The following is a 21,987-nucleotide window of genomic DNA, read 5'->3' as shown; positions in this document are numbered from 1 at the left end:
TATCTTATTTACTCCGCGTGAGTACATGCCTATTAATAGTCAGAGGCTAGTCAAGAGCCCAAAATTCTGTTCTGTGCTTCATCATCTTGTCATGTCATTTCTTCTTGTCTTCATTTACATATTTTCAAAACTCTTCTCAGCAGATAGTTTCACTTCAGGCATGTAGTCAGAATGAAAGATCAGATGTCCAAAGCGATATGCTTGAAAACTGTGTTCTCTTGGTGCCTGGTTAAATAATATGGAGCTTATTTTTTGGCAGAGTGGTGTCAAGTCTCCTTTGATGGTAGCCAGAACTGGGTGGAGTTTCTTAAGCTCCAGTCAGATTTGCTCAAGCAGGGCACTGTGCAGTGATGAGTTTGTTTTTAGTCTCTCCCTTTGCCAAAAAGCTTTTGCCTTTTAATAAATCTGCACCCAGTTATAATTGGGAGTACTTGACATATAAGTCAGGCATGCACATTGAGATTCTGTGTGCAATTTATTTCTAATTTAAGTGATGAATCTAAATTATAAGCAGCTTATAGAATAATCAGCCTCAGGAATCATTTAACATACCACTCTCATTTTACAGATTTGGGAACTCAGCTCCTGAACGTGACTCACTGGAGGCTTTAGATTAAACTGGTGCCTCAGTGAGGCATAGAAACTTCTGTACCTAGCTCTTTTTTTTTTTTTTTTTTTTTTTTTTTTTGCCTCCCAGAAACAAAGCCTTTTAAAGGAAAACTTTATACAAATAAGAAAGGTATACTATATGCGACGACGTGGATGGAACTAGAGGGTATTATGCTTAGCGAAATAAGTCAATCAGAGAAAGACAACTATCATATGTTCTCCCTGATACGAGGAAGTGGAGATGCAACGTGGGGGGTTTGAGGGGCAGGAAAAGAATAAATGAAACAAGATAGGGTGGGGAGGGAGACAAACCATAAGAGACTCTTAGTCTCACAAAACAAAGGGGAGAGGGGAGGGAAAAGGTGGTGGGGTTATGGACATTGGGGAGGGTATGTGCTATGGTGAGTGCTGTGAAGTGTGTAAACCTGGCGATTCACAGACCTGTACCCCTGGGGCTAATAATACATTATATGTTAATAAAAATTTTAAAAATTAAAAAAGAAGAAGATGAAAAGAACCTGGGCCCTTGAAAGTCATTGAGTTACTGAATTGATCAGCCATGATACTGCCTTCTTTTGGGACTCCTGTAATGGAGGATAATAAATGCTTATTTTTATTGGAAAAGAAAAAAAAGGTATAGTATAAATAGTCAAGAAGAGATCATTTCTTTTTAGTAGGTAGTCCTTATTCACAAGGGTACATTTTTGGATCTTCCTGAATATCCAGATTTGAGAATAACATTGTGCCATACCCTTCTGTCCATAAATTATGTAACTCATCATTTTAAGGCATAACTGAATATTAAGTGACCTTAAATGGTTCCGTAAGTGTGGGATGAAATTCAGCCATGAATTCATTAAAATCTATTCCAAAACAGTGGCAAAACCGGTTTAACAAACCTGTGGAACACTTACTTAATTTATTATACTTGTATATATTTTAGAATAGAATAACTATAAAATTGAATCATCTGTTTAATTTATTAAAAACTGGGGCTTCCTGGATAAAAGCCAGTACTTTCATTTTTCATAAGTAAATTGTGTGTGTGTGTGTGTGTGTGTGTGTGTGTGTAAATCATATTTCTATTTATATGGAGTGACAAGAAAGGAATATCTAAGCTGTGTTGAGATACAGTTGCTGGCTGGTTGGCTAGATGCACTCAGAGCCAAATTACCTTCCTGCTTTCCAGCTGTCTAATTTTCTATCAATTTTACCTTCTTAGGCTGAATTTAAGCCACTATTCATAGTCCATGAACTGCATGTCGGCCCAGGAAGTGGTTTGGGAGGTTGGGGTGGGGGTGAAGAGGGAAAAATTGCAGTGGATAAAGAGCTGCCCTTAGAGAATATGCACTCAGGTAAATGACATTGGAAAGGTATTGTTGGTTCCATCTGTATTTTTACCTGTGTCCTAAATTAGGGAGTTTGAGTGGATTACATGGAAAAGGTGTCCTAGGTTGTATTATGGAAAAAAATAGAGCTACTGTTAGGGATGGTACAAATGTACAAAAATGTTCTTTGACCTTGAAACTGTTTAATTATAGCCATCCTTTATTATTTTTGGTTCATAATAGGTTTCAAATGCTAACTGGTAATAATAGTTATCATAAAAAAGGGAAAGGCAGTTACTTTTTTTTTTTTTTTTTAAAGATTTTTATTTATTTATTTGACAGAGAGAGATCACAAGTAGGCAGAGAGGCAAGCAGAGAGAGAGAGAGGAGGAAGCAGGCTCCCCGCCAAGCAGAGAGCCCGATGCGGGACTCGATCCCAGGACCCTGGGATCATGACCTGAGCCGAAGGCAGCGGCTTAACCCACTGAGCCACCCAGGCGCCCCGAAAGGCAGTTACTTTTTATGGAACTTATTGACATTAAATTTGTCAGGCTTTTAAAAAGTTCTTTAATGAGTCATCTTTCAGCATTTTTGCTGGCAGGATCTGGAGAGACGATCATACTTTACATGTAAAGTGGCCTGGGTGGCATATAGAGTAGGAGTGCCCATCCATATTCATGTGTAGTAAATGGGTTGTATGTGTGCTGCTCCGTACTGATGACTATGATAGGAACTCGTGTGTGGAGACAAAGTTGAAGATAGAGTCACTGTACACCTTGGTGTGTATCTCTTTTTCCTTAATAAATTTAGCTGGAGAGAGGTAGACAGTGGAGGACAGTTTTAAAGGAGAGCCTTTAAACATGGCTCGAATCATAGTAGATTCTGGCTTTTAAAAATTTGGGTTGAGGAAAGACTGTGTATTAGTTGAGATTCTTTGCTTGCAAGCAGTAGATTGACTAAATTAGGAGAAAGAAAGATGGAAGGTTGCTCGCTTCGACTCGAGAAAGAAGACAACCAGGGCAACTGAACAGCTGCCGCTTGGTGGGTCTTCCATTATGAGATACTCCTTTTCCAACCATCTTCTTCCTGGTCATGTGTCCACCACCACTGGGGTGGCTGTTAGTGAATATCGGGGGAGATAAGGAAGAATACATTTCTAGGCAGATAGAAGCAGTAGCTGTCATACTATGCAGCTAAGAATTTCTTTCGTTCTTTTTTAGTTTAGTTGGTTTTTTTTTTTTTTTTTTTTTTTAAAGATTGATTTAGAGGCACCTGGGTGGTTCAGTGGGTTAAGCCTCTGCCTTCGGCTCAGGTCATGATCTCGGGGTCCTGGAATCGAGCCCTGCATCGGGCTCCCTCCTCAGCAGGGAGCCTGCTTTCACCTCCTCTCCCCCTGCACCTGCCTCTCTCCCTACATGTGATCACTGTCAAATACATAAGTAAAATCTTTTTTTTTTTAAAGATCGATTTATTCATATGAGAGAGAGAGAGAGCGTACATGTGCCCACTGCTGTACATATGGGGTGGGGGGGAGCAGCAGAGAAAGTGACAGAACCCCCAAGCCGACCTAACTTGGGCTCCATCCCAGGACCCCAAGATCACAAGCTGAAGCAAAATCAAGAGTGGAACGGAGACTCACTGATTGAGCCACCCATGTGCCCCTATGCAGCTAAGGATTTCTCTTTGATTTACCTTGGCCTGCTTAAGAAAGCTCCTATGTTCACTTACCTTTCTGAGTCTCTTGGAGTCCCTATTAAGTTAGACCTTTTGAAAGCAGACACAGTACCCGAAATACTTTTTTTATTGCCCACTGTGCTATATATGTATCGGGAGCTCAATTTATTGCAGGCCCTTTGGCATTTTTACTACACTATTTCTGGGCTAGTCACCTGCAGTTTTGCCTGTAGTGGGCTATGCTTCTTAACTTCAGGTTGTGTTTAAAATTGGAGAGCCTCATGTTCTGAAGAGATGGTGATGCACATGACCACACAGAGGGGCTGCCACCCCTAGCTAATCAGGGAACATGTCCGTATTTTTCATGCCAACAGGGCTAGGTATAGTTTGGTTAACGGAGCTATCCACAAGAAATTCATGAAGAAGCATTATTTAACCTCAACAAAATAAGTCTTTTGTCAAGAAAGTTGACTTCGTTCTCCTGATAGTAATGTAACCTTTTTTTAAATGGGAATATAATGTAATCTGACCTACTTTTGTATATTCTTTTAAGAAATATTCTGGGATGTGATTTGGAAATGAAGATGGATGAGATAGTTGATAAGTTTATAAGACTTGAAATCAAAAGACCTGATTTGAATCTTATTGGCTGTAACTTTGGATAAATTGATTTTTTTTTCTTTATAATTTTTTTTTATTAATGGAAAGGACAAAATGGCTCTTGCTCTGTTTACTTGGGAGAGATGTGAGATAGTGTTTACTTTGGGTAAGACTGTCAACTGAGCTTTAATTTTCTAATGTGTGAAATGAGAGAGCCTCTTCTAGATTTAGATTTTATTTCCTTTTTTGTTTAGAACAACTGAAAAGCGTTTTTAGGAATGTGTTTCCCTTTGCACAGTGCTCATCTTATGAAATATTTTTTCCCCCTTAACCAGGCAGTTGCAGTGGTGCAAAATGGCTGACCTCAGTCTTGCAGATGCATTAACAGAGCCACCTCCAGAAATTGAGGAAGAGATAAAACGGGACTTTATTGCCACGCTGGAGGCAGAGGCCTTTGATGATGTTGTGGGAGAAACTGTTGGAAAAACGGACTATATTCCTCTCTTGGATGTTGATGAGAAAACCGGGAATTCAGAGTCAAAGAAAAAACCATGCTCAGATACTAGCCAGGTTGAAGGTAAGTAGTTAAGCCAAGCTGCTGAGAAAGCAGATTAGGGATTATGCCTTGGGTCATAATCTTAAAAACTGTGAGTAAACTGAATTGAGTTCTTTAGCATAAGATAGTCACTTTCTTTTTGGTTTCTAACAGAAATTCAAAAAAAGATGTAGGTTCATTACCCCTTAGTTGAGTATGTGTTCATGAAACTGTAGATAACTTTTAATCTAAAGGTTCTTCTATAAAGTCTCAACTATTATATAATCTGCCTAATTTCCTAAATTAAACTATCTGCTCTGCCTTTACTTTGACCGTGACTTTGTAACAGTCAGATATGTAAAATTCTACGTTTACATCAAGACTGAATTTGGAATGGAATCAGGTACCACTTTTTGTCTTTGGGAGTAATTCTAGGTCAGGATTAAACCGTGGATTAAATCTTTTAAAAGAGGTTTGCTGCTTTTATATGTTGCTGGACCAGATTTGCTACTCTTTCATTGAGGATTTTTGCATTTATGTTTATTTGGGATATTGGTCTGTAGTTTTCTTGCGATGCCTTTGATTTTAGAATTGAGGTCATGCAGCATCATAAAATGAATTGGGGAATGTTCCCTCCTGGTCTGTTTTCTGGCATAGTTTGTGTCGAATTGATGTTTCTGTCTTTAATGTTGGATAGACTTGGTCCCTGAACCCATCTGGGCCTGGAATTTTCTTGGTCAGGTTTTTTATTAGGAATTCAATTTCTTTAAGAGATGTAGAACTATTCAGGTTATCTATTTCGTCTTAAGTAAGCTTTGGTAGTTTGTATCTTTCAGGAATTGGCACATTTCCTCTAAGTTGTCAAATGAATGGAGATAAAATTGTACTCTTACCTGATTCTTTTAATGTCAGTAGGATCTATTTTATGCCCCCTCTTTCATTATTATATTGGTAATTTGTGTCTCTCTCTTTTTGATGAGTCTGGATAGAGGTTTATCGATTACTGATGTTTTTAAAGATCCAGCTTTTGGTCTCATAGATTTTTCCCCCTATTTTTCTATTTTCAATTTCTGTCCATATTTAATATTTCCTTCCTGCTGCCTGCTTTGAGTTGATTTGCTTTTTCTGTTTTTTATAAGGTGGCACCTTAGATCATTGATTTGAAACATTTCTTCTTTTCATCATTGACACAAAATATTATATTAGTTTAAAGCATACAACATAATGACTTCCTATTTTGTGTCTTGTTAGATAACCACCACAACATGTCTAATTAACATTTCATCACACATAATTACAAATTTTTTAATTTTTTTATTTATTTGACAGAGAGATCACAAGTAGGCAGAGAGGCAGGCAGAGAGAGGGGGAAGCAGGCTCCCTGCCAAGCAGAGAGCCCGATGCGGGGCTCGATCCCAAAACCTGAGATCATGACCTGAGCTGAAGGCAGAAGCCTGACCCACTGAGCCACCCAGGTGCCCCATAATTACAAGTTTTTGTTCCTTGTGATGAGAATTTTTAAGATCTACTCTCCAACAACTTTGAAGTATACAATACAATGTTATTAACTGTAGTTGCCTTGCCATACATTTTATCCCCAGGACTGACTTATTTTACAACTGGAAATTTGTACCTTTTGTCTGCCTTCACCCATTTTGCCCACCCTCTACCTCCTACCTCTGGCAACCACTTAAAATGTTACAAATTTCCCTCTAATCGTGGTTTTTTAGGTGCCCCACAGATTTTGGAGTGTTATAATTCTTACTCAATTCAAAATATTTTCCAGTTTCCCTTCTGAATTCCTTTTGAGCCATGGTTATTTTATTTTTTAAGATTTTTATTTATTTATTTGACAGAGAGAGAGATCACAAGTAGGCAGAGAGAGAGGGGGAAGCAGGCTCCCTGCTGAGCAGAGAGCCTGATGTGGGGCTCGATTCCAGGGCCCTGAGATCATGACCTGAGCCGAAGGCAGAGGCTTAACCCACTAACCCACCCAAGCACCCCTAAGCCATGGTTGTTGTTTTTTTTTAAGATTTTATTTATTTATTCGACATAGAGAGAGATCACAAATAGGCAGAGAGGCAGGCAGAGAGAGAGAGAGGAGGAAGCAGGCTCCCTGCGGAGCAGAGAGCCCAATGTGGGGCTTGATCCCAGGACCCTGAGATCACGACCTGAGCCGAAGGCAGAGGCTTTAACCCACTGAGCCACCCCAGGTGCCCCATGAGCCATGGTTATTGAGAAATATGTTAGTTTCTCAATATTTGGAGATTTTCCAGATATCTTTCTATAATTGATTTTTAGTTGAATTCTTTTGTGGTCAGAAGACATCCTTTGAAATTTCAGTTCATTCTAGCTTGTCATGTTTTGTTTTATGGTCTAGAATATGGCCTGTCATGGGCAGTGTTCTTTTTTTTTTAAGATTTTATTTTATTTATTTGACAGACAGAGATCACAATAGTCAGAGAGGCTGGCAGAGAGAGGGGGAAGCAGATTCTCCGCTGAGCAGAGAGCCTTGATGCGGGGCTCCATCCCAGGACCCTGAGATCATGACCTGAGCCAAAGGCAGAGGCTTAACCCACTGAGTCACCCAGGCGCCCCCATGGGCAGTGTTCTGTGCGTACTGGAAGTAACATGACGCTGTTACTGTACGGAATGCTCCTTCTGTGTCAGTTGAGTCTAGTTGGCTGATAGTGGTGTTTAGGTTTTCTGTATCCTTACTGACTTTATATCTACTTGTAATGATTTCTCAGAGGGAGAGACATTGAGGTCTCCACAGAATTTTCTGGATTTGTTTCTTTCTCCTTTCTACTCTGCCAATTTTTATTTCCTGTATTTTGAAGATCTGTTCTCAGGTGCACAGAACGGTGTAGTTGACATACAGGGTCATACTAGTTTCAGGTGTACGATAGAGTGATTCAGCACTTCCATGTATTACTCAGTGTCCATCAGGGTAGGTGTGCTCTTAATCCCCTTCACCCATGATTGTTAACACTTCTTCATGAATCGACCCTGTTACTGTTATGTAGTAGCCCATTATTTTTGGTAATACTGTTTGTTCTGAAGTCTCATTTTCGTCCTATTAACACAGCTGCCAGAGCTTCCTTTTGTTTAGTGTTGACATGGTGTATCTGTCCATATCCTTTTACTTTCAGTGCATTTCTTTATTAATATTTAATAAAGTGGGTTTCTTGTAGACACAGTATAAATGGGTCTTGCTTTTCTGACCAGTCTGAAGACCTGTCTTTTCACTGGTATTTTAGACTATAATTAATGTGATTATTCATATGATTGGATTTAAATCTGTCATTTTGCTAGTTGCTATTTCTTCCATCTGTTCTTTATTGTCTTTATCTATCTGCTTTTGGATTAATTCAGTTTTTTTAATGTTTTTGTTTTTAACTTCAGTATTGGCTTATTATGTATATTTCCTTTAAAATTTGTTTTATATTTGGGACACCTGGGTGGCTCAGTCAGTTGGGCATCTGACTCTTGGTTTCCACTTGGGTCTTGATCTCAGGGTCATGGGATCAGGCCCGTATGGGGCTCTGCACTTGGCATGGAGTTTGCTTGGGATTCTCTCCCTCCCCCACTCCCTCCCTCTTTGCCCATTTTCTTGCTCCTCTTGCTCTCTCTCTCTCTAAATAAATGAATAAAATCTTTAAATTAAAAAAATATTTTATTTTTGACTTTTTGTTTACAGTGTGTATCATCTATTTTTTCCACTTTGCCTTCCAGTGATATTGTACAACTTCATGTATAGTGTAAGAGTCCATCCAAAACAGTAAATGTCCAGTTCCTCTCATTTTTTGTCTTGCTGTCATATACCTAATTTAATAATGTTAATAACCTACATTTTTATCTTTTTGCTTTAGATTATCAGTTACCTTTTAGTTTAAAAATTTGGGAAATAATGTTTTACAGTCTCTCTAATTTTTATCATCTTGGGCACTCTATTTCTTTGTGTAGACCCAGATTTCTGACTAGTACCATACTTCTAATGTCTGAAAGAATTCTTTTAACATTTCTTTTTTCTTTTTTTAAGATTTAATTTATTTATTTGTGAGAGAGAGAGAGTGAGAGAGCAAGCACAGGCAGGCAGAATGGCAGGCAGAGGCAGAGGCAGAAGCAGGCTTCCCCGCCAAGCGAGGAGCCCAATGTGGGACTCTATCCCAAGATGCTGGGATCATGACCTGAGCCGAAGGCAGCCGCTTAGCCAACTGAGCCACCCAAGCATCCCTCTTCTAACATTTCTTACAGCACAGGTGTTTTAGCAGTGAGTTATTTCAGCTTTGGTTTATGAAAAACTAGCATTCAGTTTTGAAAGATACCTTTCCAAGGTGTATATTCTTTGTGACTTTTTTCTTTCATTTAGGAAAGTTAGTCTTCCCACGTGGATAGTTTGTGATGAGAAGTCTGTTATAATCTTTTTTTTTAATTTAAGATTTTATTTAATAATTTGAGAGAGAGAGAGAGCATGGGAAGGGTGAGGGGCAAAAGGAGAAGCAGACTCTCCCCTGAGCAGGGAGTCCAACATGGGGCTTGGTCCCAGGACCCCGAGATCATGAACTGAGCCAAAGGCAGACACTCAACTGGCTGAGCCACCCAAGCGCCCGAGTCTGTTGTAATCTTGATCTTTGTTCCTTTTCCCTGCTCTGGCCGCCTTCAGAATTTTATCTTTATCTTAGGTTTTTGGCAGTTGGAATATGGAATATGGTATGTTTAGGTAGAATCTTGGTATTTGTCCTTCTTGGGCTCTCTGAGCTTGATCTGTGCTTTGATGTGGTTTGTGAAGTTTGGAAATTTTTGGATTGTTATCTTTAAAAGTATTTCTTTGCCTTATTCTCTTTCCACCTGGGATTCCATGACAGTTTCATTAGATTTTTGGGTATTGCCTCATAGCTCTTGGATGCTCTCTGCGCCCCCCCCCCCCCTTTGTTCTCTCTGTTTCATTTGGGTTCTTTCTTTTGACCTGTTTTCAAGTTCTCTGATTTTTCTTCCTGCCTGGTTCTGTTGAATCTAATGTGGAGCCCTCAGTCTTGAGTATCTTTTCTGGTTTTAATCTCTAGCATTTCTTTTTCTTTTTTTTTTAAAAGATTTTATTTATTTAATTGACAGAGAGAGATCACAAGTAGATAGAGAGGCAGGCAGAGAGAGAGGAAGGGAAGCAGGCTCCCCACCGAGCAGAGAGCCCAATGCGGGACTCAATCCCAGGACCCTGAGATCATGACCTGAGCGGAAGGCAGCGGCTTAACCCACTGAGCCACCCAGGCGCCCTCATCTCTAGCATTTCTGTTGGACTCTTTCTTACAGTCTCTTCCATTTCTCTGCTAAAGTCCCTCATCTGTTCATGCATATTTTGATCTTTTCCACTATAGACTTTAACAGTATTCATAATTACTTTAAAACTCTTGTCTGCTAAACTTGAATATCTGGGTTATTTTCTCAGTTTGATCGTTTTGTCTCTTGACGGTGGGTTTTTTTTGTTTTTGTTTTTTGGCACGTTTTGTGTGTCTCTTAATTTTTGAGTGAATGCTGGACTTCACATGTAAAACAGTAGTGACTGAGATAAAATATTTATGCCTAGAAGTGGGCATGTCTTTTTTTTTTTTTTTTTTTTCAACTAGATAATATCAAGGGTTGAGTCCATTTAGGCTAGGGCTGAGTTAGATTTGAGTTTTGTTGTTACTGTGATTGTCCTCAGTGCAGTACTGGCTTCGGATTCCTCTCTTCCTTGTGCTTAGAGTGGGGAGTGTGGTGCTGAAAGGTTTCTCTGAATGTTCTTGTGCCACTCTTAGCTTTTGATCTCCCTGTGCACCTGTGCCCTTGAAGGGTATTTCTCCACGTGCTAGACCCTCCCTTATCAGGAAGTGCTAGCTTGGAAGTATACAGGAGTTTTGTTATCTGTGGTTTTTGGTCCTGGTTTAGGCTTAATCCTCTGCATGGTTGGAGTCTGTCTCCATAATACGCCTCTTACAATGGGAGGGTCTTCTAATGGTATCCTGCAGGATCCTGGGTTGGATTTACTGCTCCTCCCCTAGGGTAAAAGGATATTTTCTTAACTCTTTCCCCAGCTCCAGTGGGTGTTTCCCCAGGCCCTGGGGCTGTTGGTTTGACCCCCCCCCCCCCCCCACCGCAGCTCAGCTTTTGTTTGTGTAGGGTAGAAGGGCTGCACACCTTTCCTCTAGTGGTGGCTCTCTCCGAAGTCTGCAAAAGGAGACTTTCCCACTCTGCTTGTGGTCTTGTGAGCATCTGGTAAATCTGTGCAGTGGGTGTGAACTCCTCTTGTGTCTGTGGATGCCAGGGACCCTATACTCTCATGCAACCCTTCACTTAGCCTTTAGCCTGTCATTAAACTTTTTAGTTGAATTCTTCTTACCTGCCGGTGTTACACCCTGTGTCTCTCCTTCACATGCGCTGACACAGGACAGCCAGTGCTGACCTCCCTGTCTCCTGGAGGTTGTGTCTTGCTTTGGATTTCGTTTTCTCTTTTCCTTTAGCAGTGCTTCCGCCACCTGGGACTCAGCTTAAGTGGGTGAGGATAATGATGTGGCCGCAGATTTTCTTATGCTTCATCTTGGGTGACTTGACCTGTGTACCATTAATTTAACCCCAGAGGAGGAAAGTGTTTTTAGAAACTATTTTGCTTATAAGAAATACTAAATCTCTCCTAATATTTTTAATATGTGAACAACCTATAATTAAATACTATAATTAAGAGTTCATTAACTCAGGGAGATTACTCTTGAATTGGTAACAGTGGTTACTCCAGGAAGTAGCAGCTGGCTGGAGTGTAGGGGTGAGAGGGAGCCTTATTTTTACCGTATCTCCCTTTGGATCAGTTGGGTTTTGTACACATGCATTTACTAATTGACTTGTTCAAAAAGAACAATATAAAATTTATAACTAGACTAGAACTAAATTATAAGTTTCTGATTTTTTTCATACAACCTTATTTGTAGGTTTGTTTAAGAATAAGTGGGGGAAGGAGAGGCAGCTGGGGACATTGAAGAAGAAAGGAATGGGATTTCTTTGGTCTTGAAGAGATCTGGGGTAGTGAGTGAGCTCTCAGTGAATGGGGGCTTCCCTACTGTGAGTCTGATTCTTATAGATTATCAGACTGATCGGTTTTGCCCAAATGATAGGTTCCATGTTTGTGTTTTGCTTGGAGAATGTTCTAAATAAGGTGTTTTTTCTTCTGAATACTTTTTCAGAAGTGATGGAAGGGCCCTAGACTTCATTATTTTCATGTTTTACTGTGTGTCCAACTTTAAGTTTGATTTTGTTATTGGATGAGATTCAGTAAATTATTTGTGGAGCTCTGGATGTGATTTTGCAGCAGGCTCACGTAGGCTGGCCGGTGGAAATGGATCAACCACTTCCTGCATCTAGCATATAGAGGGCAGTTGAATGCATTACATGTAACAGAACTCTTAGGATAGTGGTGTTTCTCTTTGAATTCTCACATGCCCACCCTAATTGCCCTCAACTTAAAAATGAGGGATAAGCAAGCAGGTGCCTTAGGACACTTAACACAGAGTAGGAAAAGTTGCTCCCTACTTTTCCTGTACAATGTCTGCTCCAGACCTGGAAATAGTGATTTCTGAAAGGCTTGTTGCTACTGAGTTTGTCATTGTTTTTAGGCCTTTTTTTTTGTGGGTATGCTATACTCTTTTCCATTTTACCATGAGTATTTTTATCTTATTGTCCCCATAAAACATCTAAATAGCCAAATACCTGGAAATAAAACTGGTGTCATACTACTTCAGAAATGCCTGTCACCTTGGGAAACAGTTCTCAAAATACTTTTTCGTATGTATCTATTGATTTTTTTTTTCTTCTTCGGAAATGTTATCTACCTAATCATTGTTCATGGTTAGCTCTTTATGACTTTATTTTCTAGTCCAGGGAGACAAAAGACAGCTTTCTTTTATATGTAAATAACAAAACAATAATACTTTTGTGACTTTTGTTCATTCAAAACATTGTCATAGATGTTTGAATGAGCATCTAGCATTTTGTCGGTGCTTAGACACAAATAGTTGGCAAATCTGTGAACAAGTCACTTAAATTTTCTGAACTCTGTGCTTAGATAGTTCTCCTTGTGGGAGTGGGAGAATACCCTCTCCCCTCATTCCAGGAGGTTTTCATGGCTAACAGCTTGTTTCTGTAAAATGTATTAACATAGGACAGTGGTTCTCCCAGTGTGGTCCTTGGATCAGCAGTATCCTTTCACTTGGGCCCACATGGAATCAGAAACTCTGGGTATGGAGCTCAGCAGTCTCTGTTTTAACAAGCTCTTGCAGGTGACTTTGATGTACCCAAGATGAGAAACATTGATCTAGGAGAAAGGGCCGAAATGAGTGCTAGAAAGGTTGATAACTAGATATGCAGTTTCCTCTTGTTCGGCTGCTGCACCTTCTATCACAGATCATCGCAGCCAACTTTATTGGCCACCAGAGGGCAGTGTTGGAACAGGCCTGACTTCTGCACTGGAAGGTGCCCTTGCACTGAGATCATGCTGAATTCCCCCCCCATTTTGCCCAAAGTGACTCACTGTGGCTGTTTTCCTCACAGCATACATGCCCTCTCAGCTTCTTGCTACTAACCTCTGCCAGACTGGTTTGTTTGCCCGCTGTGGGACTCAGAAATCACCTGTGAAAGAAGAGATTAAACAAAACAGTGAATTCTAATATCTTTATTTCTCAGAGCATGATTAGTTGTGGTTTTTTTTCAGTGCTATAGGTGTTTAGCTGAGAATGTTCTCATTTCATGAAATGGGTATCCCTCTAGGGGAATTAGAGAAAGAAGGGAGTGTAGTATCTTTTGAATTAGGACTTACCCAGTAATGTACCATGAACCTCTTTCCTACTTTACAGCCTAATTATTGGGGCCCCTGGGTGGTGCAGTCGGTTGAGCATTTGACTTTTGGTTTCAGCTCAAGTCCTGATGTCAGGGTGGTAAGCCTGGGCTCCATGCTCAGCACAGTCTGCTCAAGTCTGCCCTCTGCCTGTCCTGCTCTTTTCTCTCTCTCTCTCTCTCTCAAATAAATAAATCTTTAAAAAAAAAAAAAAAGAACTTAAAAATAAAACCTGTTGTTTTTATGTTGTAATGTTTTATTTGTTTTGGATTTTTTGTTTGTTTTCATTCTCTCCTGGGCTTGGATTTTTTTTTTTTTTTTTAAAGATTGTTAGGTGTCATAAGTATGGTAGAATCTCAGTCTCTCTTTTATTTTCTTCTGACCTCCTTGTTTGGCTTTTATTTTCTTCTGGTGAGTTGCTTCTTTCTTAGAGTCATAATTATTACTTAGTCTAGTAATGTCACTTAAGCTAGATTTTTTTTTATAGAAGGCAAAAGTAAATTAATTTCATTATTCTCCCGAGTTTACTTTAAAGCTTTAAAGTTTTTTTGGTTTTTTTTTTTGACAGACAAAGATCACAAGTAGGCAGAGAGGCAGGCAGACAGAATGAGAGAGAGAGAGGAGGAAGCAGGCTCCCGCTGAGCAGAGAGCCAGATGTGGGGCTTGATCCCAGGACTCTGGGATCATGACCTGAGCCGAAGGCAAAGGTTTTAACCCACTGAGCCACTGAGGCGCCCCCCAAGTTTACTTTAAAGTTTAGTGATCAGTCTCCAGTTAATCTATAGTTGGTCTGCAGATCAATCAGTCTTGAGCTGATGTATCTGTGGTTAATAACAACAAGAATAAGAATAGTTGTTAACGTTTTCTTAACACTACGATTGGCACGGTACTGCCTGCAGTATTATTAGTCCTCATGATAAGCATGGGAAGTAGATATTATCCCATTTTCCAGGGGAGGCTGTTAAGGGTTAGAAAGCACAAGGGAGTTGCATTTGATCATTTGGTTAACAGTGACAGACCACAACTGTACCCAGGTGTCTCGATTTTATTTTTTATTTATTTGTTTTTAAAGATTTTATTTATTTATTTGACAGAGACAGATTACAAGTAGGCAGAAAGTCAGGCAGAGAGAGAGAGAGAGAGAGGAAGCAGACTCCCTGCTGAGCAGAGAGCCCGATGTGGGCTCTATCCCAGGACCCTGGGATCATGACCTGAGCTGAACGAAGGCAGAGGCTTTAACCCACTGAGCCACCCAGGCACCCCAGATTTTTATTTATTTACTTGACAGAGAAAGAAATTACAAGTAGGCAGAGAGACAGGCGGGGGGGGGGGGGGGGATGCAGGCTCCCTGCTGAGCAGAGAGCCCGATGAGGGGCTCGATCCCAGAACCCTGAGATTTTGACCTGAGCCAAAGGCAGAGACTTAACTCACTGAGCCACCCCGCACCCCCCCTTTTTTTTATTTTAGAGATTTTATTTATTTTTTTTTTTGACAGAGAGAGAGAGATCACAAGTAGGCTGAGAGGCAGGCAGAGAGGGAGGGGGAAGCAGGCCCCCTGCTGAGCTGGGAGCCCAATGTGGGCTGGATCCCAGGACCCTGAGATCATGACCGGAGCCAAAGCAGAGGATTAACCCACTGAGTCACCCAGGAGCCCCATTGTCTCCTGATTTTAAACCCGGCATTCTTTCTGTGAAATTATCTTCATGGATGCATACTTTCTGCTTAATTTAATGTCTTACAGATTCTGTTTTTCAGAACTAAAGATTCACTTATTTAACTCAAGGCAAAATTATTAGACATGCAAGTACTATCTTTAGGAAATGGAAATGAGAGCATTATTTCATTTGTATAAAGAACTTGAACTTTGAACCTGAGCACTTTGCTACGAATTCATATGAATTTGTAGTTTTCCACTTTCCTAGACAACTCTCACATCTTCTTTCTGTTCCAACCTCCAGCACTTGCTCTCCTGTTTATATTCTCAGCCAATGACTTTTACAACAGAAAACCAATAGACTCAGTCAGAAGAGAACTTCTGCGCAGTCCCCCTGCTGCATCCCCTCCTAACCCGCTGTCCCCTTGCCCTTTACTCTGCTCTTGCTCTTGTTCAGGTGAGCTGTGCTCTCGCTCCAGGAGCTGCTACAGTTGTCTCTTCTGTCTCCTGCATCAGCAGTTCCTCTGTTTTATCTGGATCAGCAGCATCAAACATACTGTAATTTTTCCCTTCCGTAAGAAAATCCGATCTCAACCGGCTGCCCATCTCATTTACTTCTTTTTTTTCTTGCTCCTTTGAAAAAGATGGATCTACTACATGTCTGGTTCTGTCTGGACCCCCCTCCCGTGGTACAGTAGCCCATGCCGTGATTGCTACTTTGCATGACTACGGATGAGTCCTGGATGGCTGCAGGGGTTTTAGCATGAGCAGCCGAAAGGAAGGAATGGCCATCGTTGGAGATTGGGAAGGCTCCAGAAAGAGTAGATTTTGAGGGTAATGTAAGAAATTCAGGGAATTTGGGGAATTATCAAGTGTGAGTTACTTGACAGCAGAGAAGATACTGAAGTGGAGAAGAGCAGTAGGTAGCGAGATAAAGAGTCTGGGGTTCAGAGGAGAGTTCTGGGCTGGAGATACCAATCTGGAGGTTGATGGTATTTAAAGCTTTGGCTAGAGGTGGTAGTTGTAAAGCTGTCATTTTCCAAGTGTTTTACTTTTGCCACATAAAAATAAGCTACACCACTCTGTTCAGTGTATCCAAATGCTTCTAAATATATAGCATTTTGATTCTCATCATCATCTATTTTAAAAAATGCATGAGCAAGCTGTTCTTTATCATTGGAAATGTAAATCCTTCTTTTGATTCCTTGAACTCTTACTTCTCTGTGTCTGTCATAGACTTTTATCTTAGTAGAATACATTTTTATACTTGAAAGGTCTTTCTTGATTGTTACTGTTTTTTTAAATTAAGATATTTATTTATTTATTTATTTATTTGACAGAGACAGACAGACACACACACACACACACACACACACACACACACACACACACAGAGCGAGAGAGGGAACACAGGCAGGGGGAGTGGAAGAGGGAGAAACAGGCTTCCCACCAAGCAGGGAGCCTGATGTGGGGCTAGATCCCAGGACCTTGGGATCATGACTGACCCAAAGGCAGACGTTAACAACTGAGCCACCCAGGTGCCCCGTTACTGTATTTTTATAACAGAATGTGTATATAAGCTTAAATTTTAATTTTAAAAAATTGCTATAACCATAAGGCTTTAGGTATTTACTTGGTCCTGAAGATGACTTATGATCACAGTTACTAGTAGCACCCAGTTGGTCACATATATTATAATTTTTGGTAAATCATAACTAACCATAAAAGTTGAATTTGATTGGAAATGTTTTTCTTGATGATGGGGACTAATATTTTTCTCAGATCATGAATCTGTAGAACATTATTTTTTGCTAGGGTGAGAGAGAATTTAACAATTTCTATTCCTATTTTTTTTTCAAGATTGATTGATTGATTGATTGATTTTAGAAGGAGTGCATGCAGACAGGGAAGGGAGCAGAAGGTGACAGAGAATCTCAAGCAGACTCTCTGAGCATGGAGCCTGACATGGGGTTCAAACCCGTGACCCTGAGATCATGACCTAAGCTGAAATCAAGAGTCAGATGCTCAACCAACTGAGCCACCCAAGCGCTCCTCTTGCATTGTTTTTTTTTTTTTTTTAATTATTTTATTTATTTGACAGAAAGAAACAGCGAGAGAGGGAACACAAGCAGGGGGAATGGGAGAGGGAGAAGCAGGCTTCCCACTGAGCAGGGTGCCGGATGTGGGGCTAGAAGCCAGGACCCTGGGATCGTGACCTGAGCCGAAGGCAGACACTTAACCACTGAGCCACCCAGGCGCCCTCCTCTTCCTATTGTTTTAATAGACATAATAGCCAGAAAATTTTATTCACATAGCTAAGTATGTGGGAATGGAAGTCTTATTATGGCAGTGTCCTCCATTCTTTGAGTTATATGTTAAGAATTCCATAAGTCAGGGGTGCCTGGGTGGCTCAGTTGTTAAGCGTCTGCCTTCAGCTCAGGTCCTGATCTCAGGGTCCTGGGATTGAGCCCTGCATCAGACTTTCTGCCTGGCGGGAGGCCTGCTTCTTCTTCTCCTACTCCCCCTGTTTGTGTTCCCTCTCTTGCTGTGTCTCTCTGTGTCAAATAAATAAAATCTTAAAAAAAAAAATTCTATACGTCAATATTATTAGAATTTATTTTCAATTAGAGGGGCGCCTGGGTGGCTCAGTGGGTTAAAGTGTCTGCTTTAGCCAGGGTCCTGGGATCGAACCCTGCATCGGGCTCTCTGCTAAGCAGGGAGCCTGCTTCCTCTTCTCTCTCTGCCTGCTTGGGATCTCTTGTCTGTCAAATAATAAAATAAAAAGTCTTTTTTTTTTAAGATTTTATTTATTTATTTGACAGAGAGAAAGGGATCACGGGTAGGCAGAGAGGCAGGCAGAGGAGGAGGGGGAAGCAGGCTCCCTGCTGAGTAGGGAGCCCGATGCGGGACTCGATCGCGGAGCCTGCTTCCTCTTCTCTCTCTGCCTGCTTGGGATCTCTTGTCTGTCAAATAATAAAATAAAAAGTCTTTTTTTTTTTAAGATTTTATTTATTTATTTGACAGAGAGAAAGGGATCACGGGTAGGCAGAGAGGCAGGCAGAGGAGGAGGGGGAAGCAGGCTCCCTGCTGAGTAGGGAGCCCGATGCGGGACTCGATCGCAGGACTCCAGGATCATGACCTGAGCTGAAAGCAGTCGCTTAAACAACTGAGCCACCCAGGCGCCCAATAAAAAGTCTTTAAAAAAATTATTTTCAGTGTCCTATCAGAAAGCAACTACATTATAACCTCTTTCAGTTTTGATGAAAGCGAAGAACTGGCAACTGTTTAACTTGGAAGAGGACTTGTTAGTCAGTAGGCAATTCACTTTGTTGGGGGGCTTGCTTTCGTTTCATGAATCTGTTTCTTTTATCCTTCTGAGGGAAATCAGGTAGTTTTTTTTTTTTTTTTTTTTTAAGTCTCCTATTTGCTGTATCAACATTGTTTCCCTGAGTCATATTTATTTTCTTTGAATGTGATGTCTTACTTTTTTGGTAATAGTTTTCCTCTGTTATTTGGCAGTACTGTCTGTTTGAGATCTCCCACTTGCCTCTGACAGGGATATAACTGTGCTGCCAGGTGGGGTGTGAGGGCTCACCATTCCATCTGGGGTCGGCACAAGGCAGACTTGAGGGGTGAGAGAAGGAAAGTGTAAGGGGGAATGGGGACTGACAGCTTTTAATGGAGCCCCCATCATCCCTGCTGTCTATAAGCATAGAGCACCTTGCCGTCCTGCTTTTCTGTACCTTCTTTGGGCTGTGGTTTCTTCTTCATTATGATCCCATTTGCTTTCATTTTCTAGAATATTCCTTGTAGTTTCTGGTGTTGGATTTCTAGGTCTTTTATTTCTTTATTCTTTTAAGCCATCTTTCCTGACCTTTTTTTTTAAAGATTTTATTTACTTACTTGAGAGAGAGAGAGAGAGAGAGAGAGAAGGAGCATAAGCACATGAGCTGGGGAGAAGCAGAGAGAGAGGGACAAGCTGACTCCACGCTGAGCATGGAGCCCGACTTGGGGCTCCGTCCCACCACCCATGAGATCATGACCTGAGCCAAAACCCAAGAGTTGGACACCTAACTGACTGAGCCACCCAGGCACCCTTACTGCTTTTATTAAGTAAGCTCTACACCCATTGTGGGGCTTAAACTCAGACTGAGTCACATGCTTTACTGATTGAGCCAGTCAGGCATCCTTGCTCTTAAGTAATTCTTTAAGGTGCTCAATTAAAATAGGACCTCGTGTCTATGAAAGTTTTCCTTGTTATCCCTATCTCTGGTCCCCCATCAGTGGCGTTTGGTACATATTCTTTCCCTTTTTTTTTTCCTGATTATTTGTGTGTGCATGCGCATGTGTTCTGTTTGTGTGTTTTATAATGCTGTTATGCCATATTTGCTTTTCTTTTTTTTTTAAGATTTGATTTATTTATTTGACAGACAGATCACAAGTAGGCAGAGAGGTGAGCAAAGAGAGAGGAAGGGAAGCAGGCTCCCCGCTGAGCAGAGAACTGGATGCAGGGCTTGATCCCAGGTCTCTGGGATCATGACATGAGCGGAAGGCAGAGGCTTTAACCCACTGAGCCACCGAGGTGCCCCATGCTTTTTTTTTTTTTTTCCTTAATCTTCCCATTTCAGCACATGAAAAGCTACCTTATTTCTTTTAAAATGACATATTATTTCACAATTTAGTGATATCTGTCAATGGGCATTTAAACAATGCTATAATAAACATCTCATTAACTTTCATTTTTGTGTACTTTTATGTCTTTTTTTTTTTAAGATTTTATTATTTATTTATTTGACAGAGAGAGAGAGATATCACAAGTAGACAGAGAGGCAGGCAGAGAGAGAGAGAGGGAAGCAGGCTCCCTGCTGAGCAGAGAGCCCGAAGCGGGACTCGATCCCAGGACCCTGAGATCATGACCTGAGCCGAAGGCAGTGGCTTAACCCACTGAGCCACCTAGGCGCCCCTGTACTTTTATGTCTTTCTCTGAACTACACACCTAAAATGGATTGTCAAGTTAAGTATTTCAGAATTTGATAGACTGCCAAGTTGTCTCATAAAATGGATGTTCCAATTTTTATTCCTCCAATGGTATAATGAGATTACCTATTTTCTTACACAGTTGCTGACAGTGGCTATTATTAAATTTTAAAAAGATTTTATCATTCTCATGACCAGAAGATGGTATTTTTTATGATTTGCATTTTCCTGTAATCTGCATTTTATTTTTTTACAATCTGCATTTTAAAATGAGGCAGATTTTTAAAATATGTATTCTTTCTTGAGCTAGGAAGAAAAAATTTTATAAGCTTACTTTGTGGGAGTAAAAGCAAATTTATGCCAAACATGTTCTGTCCCATATTTGGCATAAATATGGGATAGAACTTTTGGCATCTCTCTGGAGAAGTAAAACAGAATACGTGAAGCCCTAGCATTGTGCATAGTGGGTATTTAATAGAAGTCTATTCTCTTTCAGTCCTATATTCCTTTTTCTTGGAGGTAATTCATATTCTCCTTTAAGTCTGCCTTGTTCTTCAGGTTGTTCTCTATAGCCGATCCTTTGTTATCTGAGATAACAGAATCAAAGATCTTTTGTGAGTTTAAATGAAAGATTTCTGCTTTGGATTTGTAGGAGTCAATAGGTTGGACAGTGTAGTTTCTTATCTTTCAAAGTAAAATCTTGCATTTTATATTTTTATAGCATATATTCTAGATTTTTACTTGTCTTATGAAAAATATCTCTGTTAGGTTCGTGACAGTGACAGTTGGGAAACTTGGGTTGGCAAGCTGATGGCAGGGCTAGATCGGTTGCTGAAATGTTCTAGCCAGAGCCTTTAAGAAAAGGTTGTATATCCTAGAACAACCAAAGGTTTTATATCCTAGAACAACCAAAGCAGTTTTGGAAAACACCCAATTAAGAGGACTGTCATGATCTCTGTTAAAGACTATACAGATTCAGTAATCAAGGTGGTATAGTACTGGAAAAATGAAGAGACTTACATACAGGCTGGTGGAATAGAAGAGAGAGAGTCCAGAAATAGATCCACACATGGTATGGTAAATTGATTTTTCATCAAAGGTGCAAAGGCAGTTAACGTGAATAAAGATAGTCTTTTCAACAAATGATACAGGAATGATTAGATGTCCATATGCAAAAATACAAATCTAGACCCCTATTTTCTGTCATACACGAAATTTATCATGTATCATAGACCTCAATAGAAACCTAAATTTGAGAACTTACAGAGTTCTAGAGGAAAACATAGGAGAAAATCCTGTGACCTTGGGGTTAGACAAAGTTTTTTTAAGTTTTTAAATTTCTAAGTAGGCTCTACTCTCAGCACAGGGCCAGCGTGGGGCTCGAACTTAACAACCCTGAGATCAAGACCTGAGCTGAAATCAAGAGTCAGTCACACAACTGACTGGGCCACCCAAGTGGCCCTAGACAGGGATTTCTTAGATACTTCACTGAAAACATAAAAAAAGCATGAGGGAAAAAGTGAAAAATTAGTGTTTATCAGAATTTAAACTTTTGCTCTGCAAAGACACAGCTAAGAGAATGAAAATGCAAGTCATAGGCTGGGAGGAAATATTTGCAGAATTCATCTGATGAAGGGTTGGTATTCAGAATATGTAAGGACTAAATAATAAGAAAAAAACCAACCCAAATAAAAACGATGAAAAAAATTGACCATTCAATTCACTAAAGAAAGGGATGGCAAATAAACATGCA

General features: G+C 40.4%; 1 protein-coding gene across 10 annotated transcripts in view; it reads left to right on the top strand.

Annotated features, from left to right (window-relative positions):
* MAP4 (microtubule associated protein 4) overlaps positions 1–21,987 on the top strand; it is a 185,666-nt gene that overhangs the window by 63,754 nt on the left and 99,925 nt on the right. For all 10 annotated transcript variants that reach the window (XM_045992048.1, XM_045992047.1, XM_045992055.1 and 7 more), the window contains exon 2: positions 4,547–4,788. In XM_045992048.1, coding sequence (XP_045848004.1) covers positions 4,566–4,788 — 223 coding nt within the window. In that variant the 5' untranslated portion in view covers positions 4,547–4,565. The remainder of the gene's footprint in view (positions 1–4,546; positions 4,789–21,987) is intronic.

Source organism: Meles meles, chromosome 20 (assembly GCF_922984935.1).
Source record: "Meles meles chromosome 20, mMelMel3.1 paternal haplotype, whole genome shotgun sequence".
Lineage (NCBI taxonomy): Eukaryota > Metazoa > Chordata > Mammalia > Carnivora > Mustelidae > Meles > Meles meles.
Note: the sequence above shows the minus strand (reverse complement) of the source record. Positions and strands in the feature narration are given on the sequence as shown.